The sequence below is a fragment of the Lactuca saligna genome, chromosome 2 (genome assembly GCF_052625555.1).
Source record: "Lactuca saligna cultivar CGN05327 chromosome 2, ASM5262555v1, whole genome shotgun sequence".
NCBI lineage: Eukaryota > Viridiplantae > Streptophyta > Magnoliopsida > Asterales > Asteraceae > Lactuca > Lactuca saligna.
In genome coordinates, this window is record NC_136418.1 from 176,912,120 (window position 1) to 176,914,632 (window position 2,513).

A 2,513-nucleotide genomic window follows, 5' to 3' on the forward strand; every position below is an offset into this window, starting at 1 on the left:
AGTTGGTATATTCTTCAATTAGGCTACTCATATATACCTCACATGAAGTTAACTCTATCTGATAAAAGAATCTCTTTCCGTTTTCAATGGAGGCAATTCCCTATAGTTGTTTGTTTTGCTATGACCATTAACAATAATCAAAGACTATCATTATCAATTGTTGGATTGTATTTGTGTAGATCCGTTTTCACTCATGGTCAGTTATATGTAGTTGTTTCTCGCGTGACAAGTAAAAGAAACTTGAAGGTATTGTCGTTTAACCGATAAAAAAAATTATCTACAAAGAGGTCCTTCAACGATTATAAATATTCAGACATTTTATTTTATTTTTTAAACTTTTCAATATAATCAATAACAAGAAGTTTGTTTCTGTTACTTTATCATTTTTTAATCATTATATCGGTTTTTTATGATTTTATATGTATTTTTAATACGTTTTTCCTTATTTTTTACGGATCATAATCTAGTATTAGATAATAATCAAAAAATAAAAAATAAATTGTTGCGTAGCAAACAACCCTTCTAAATTACAAGAAAATTAAGTGTCATTATAAGATGACATTTACATGGCATTAGAAATATACCCTATTCTTAGAATATCATTTTTTACTCTAACATTAAATTATTTATGAACTTTTTGAAATCTTCATGTAACCAAACTTTTATGAATTGGTGGCAAGTTGACGGTTGGACTGTAGCAGAGGAAACGTCATCTTCTTTTACCTTGTTTGGGCTGATTCATGGCCCAATTTTGTCATAGGATAAACTATAAAGAAGAAAGGAAGGTTCTCTTTCTGTCTAGTGGGCTGTAGAAGCTTTCAGAAGTGTCTTTCAAGAGAAATCTGGAAAGTGGAAATCGCCGCCTCAAGGCTCAATCTTTTCTCTCCTATAAATAACTCTCTGTCTCTATCCTCTCAGACCACATCGAAGAACAGTATAATTGACACCACTAGAGATAAACCCTTCAAACTATCAAACATGTCGATCATTCCAAGCTTCTTTGGCGGCAGGAGGAGCAACATATTTGATCCTTTCTCCCTCGACGTCTGGGACCCTTTTCAGGGAATCTCCAGCGCCGTTGGAAACATCCCTGAATCTTCACAGGAAACAGCAGCAATCGCCGGGACAAGAATTGATTGGAAGGAAACGGCGGAGGCGCATGTTTTCAAGGCGGACTTGCCTGGGATGAAGAAGGAGGAGGTGAAGGTGGAGGTTGAGGATGGAAGGGTGTTGCAGATAAGCGGAGAGAGGAGCAAGGAACATGAGGAGAAGAATGACAAGTGGCATAGGGTGGAGAGGAGTTCCGGGAAGTTTTTCAGGAGGTTCAGGCTGCCGGAGAATGCAAAGATGGATCAAGTAAAGGCTATAATGGAAAACGGCGTGCTGACAGTGACTGTGCCCAAGGAGGAGGAGAAGAAGCCGGAAGTGAAGGCTATTGATATCTCCGGTTAGGTTTTTGTATAGAATGTAATAATCTAGTCGTGTAGTGTGGTGTGGGTTTTGTGAGGTTATTTGTATGGTTTTTAAGTTTTTTTTTCGTCGTCAATAAAAGCCTGTATTATATACTATTGTAGATTGTAGACTTATACTTGTCTTCCATTTGCATAGCCAATGTACTGCGAAAATGACGACATATCTATTCAATAAATTAGTTTGAATCCATTGTCAATGTAGGTGCCAAGAATCCAAAATAGGGATGAGCAAATGGACCGGGGAACCGGTCAGAACCGGTACCGGAACCGGTATCGGAACCGGAAGCCGATGGAACCGGTCGGACCGGGACGTTATTTTTGTGGATTTTTGGAACCGGGAACCGGAACCGATATAACCGGAACCGGTAGAACCGGCAAAAACCGGAACCGTATGATGCTATTTTTCAAGGATCGGTTCCAACATTTGAAGACACGACAAGAACCGGTAGGAACCGGGAACCGGTAGAACCGGAACCGATAGAACCGCCGGGTCGGTTCGGTTCTTGATTTTGGCCGAAGCCGGTTCCTGGTTCCGGACTGTTCGGTCCTTTTGCTCATCTCTAATCCAAAACACCTTACAAAAAAATACTATATTCAATAACAATAAAAAAACAGAAATTAAACATATTTTCTTACTTTTCTTCCTACCTATTATTTAAGATGCCTATATTTAAGATACCTATTATTTAAGATGATAACAAATGCAAAAATTCAAAATCTCAATCAAATTTAAAATAAATTTAACTACACTTGTCACCGTTAGAGATGCACACAAAAACCGGTTTCACTATTCAAAACCGGATCCAATCCGAAACTGAATTTGGTCAAAACCGGTTTTGACCAAATCGGATCGGATCGGCTTCAAAACCGGATTTTCAATCGGATCCTAATCCTACGTTTCAAATCGGATTTGATACCGGATCGTAAACCGGATTTGCTAAAAACCGGATCCAAATCTGCCCCAAAATCCACTTAAAACCCACTAAAATTAGTTTAAACCGGATTAGAATTGGATTCGGATTTTGACTAGAACCAGATCCG

The 2,513-nt window shown here is 38.4% G+C and overlaps 1 protein-coding gene across 1 annotated transcript; it reads left to right on the forward strand.

The window, feature by feature from the left end:
* The first annotated feature begins 816 nt into the window (after window positions 1–816).
* Window positions 817–1,568, forward strand: LOC145032957 (17.6 kDa class I heat shock protein-like). The gene has a single exon (XM_078981924.1). It carries the CDS (start codon window positions 979–981, stop codon window positions 1,450–1,452), a length of 474 nt encoding a protein of 157 aa, XP_078838050.1. The 5' UTR covers window positions 817–978; the 3' UTR covers window positions 1,453–1,568.
* The last annotated feature ends 945 nt before the right edge of the window (window positions 1,569–2,513 follow it).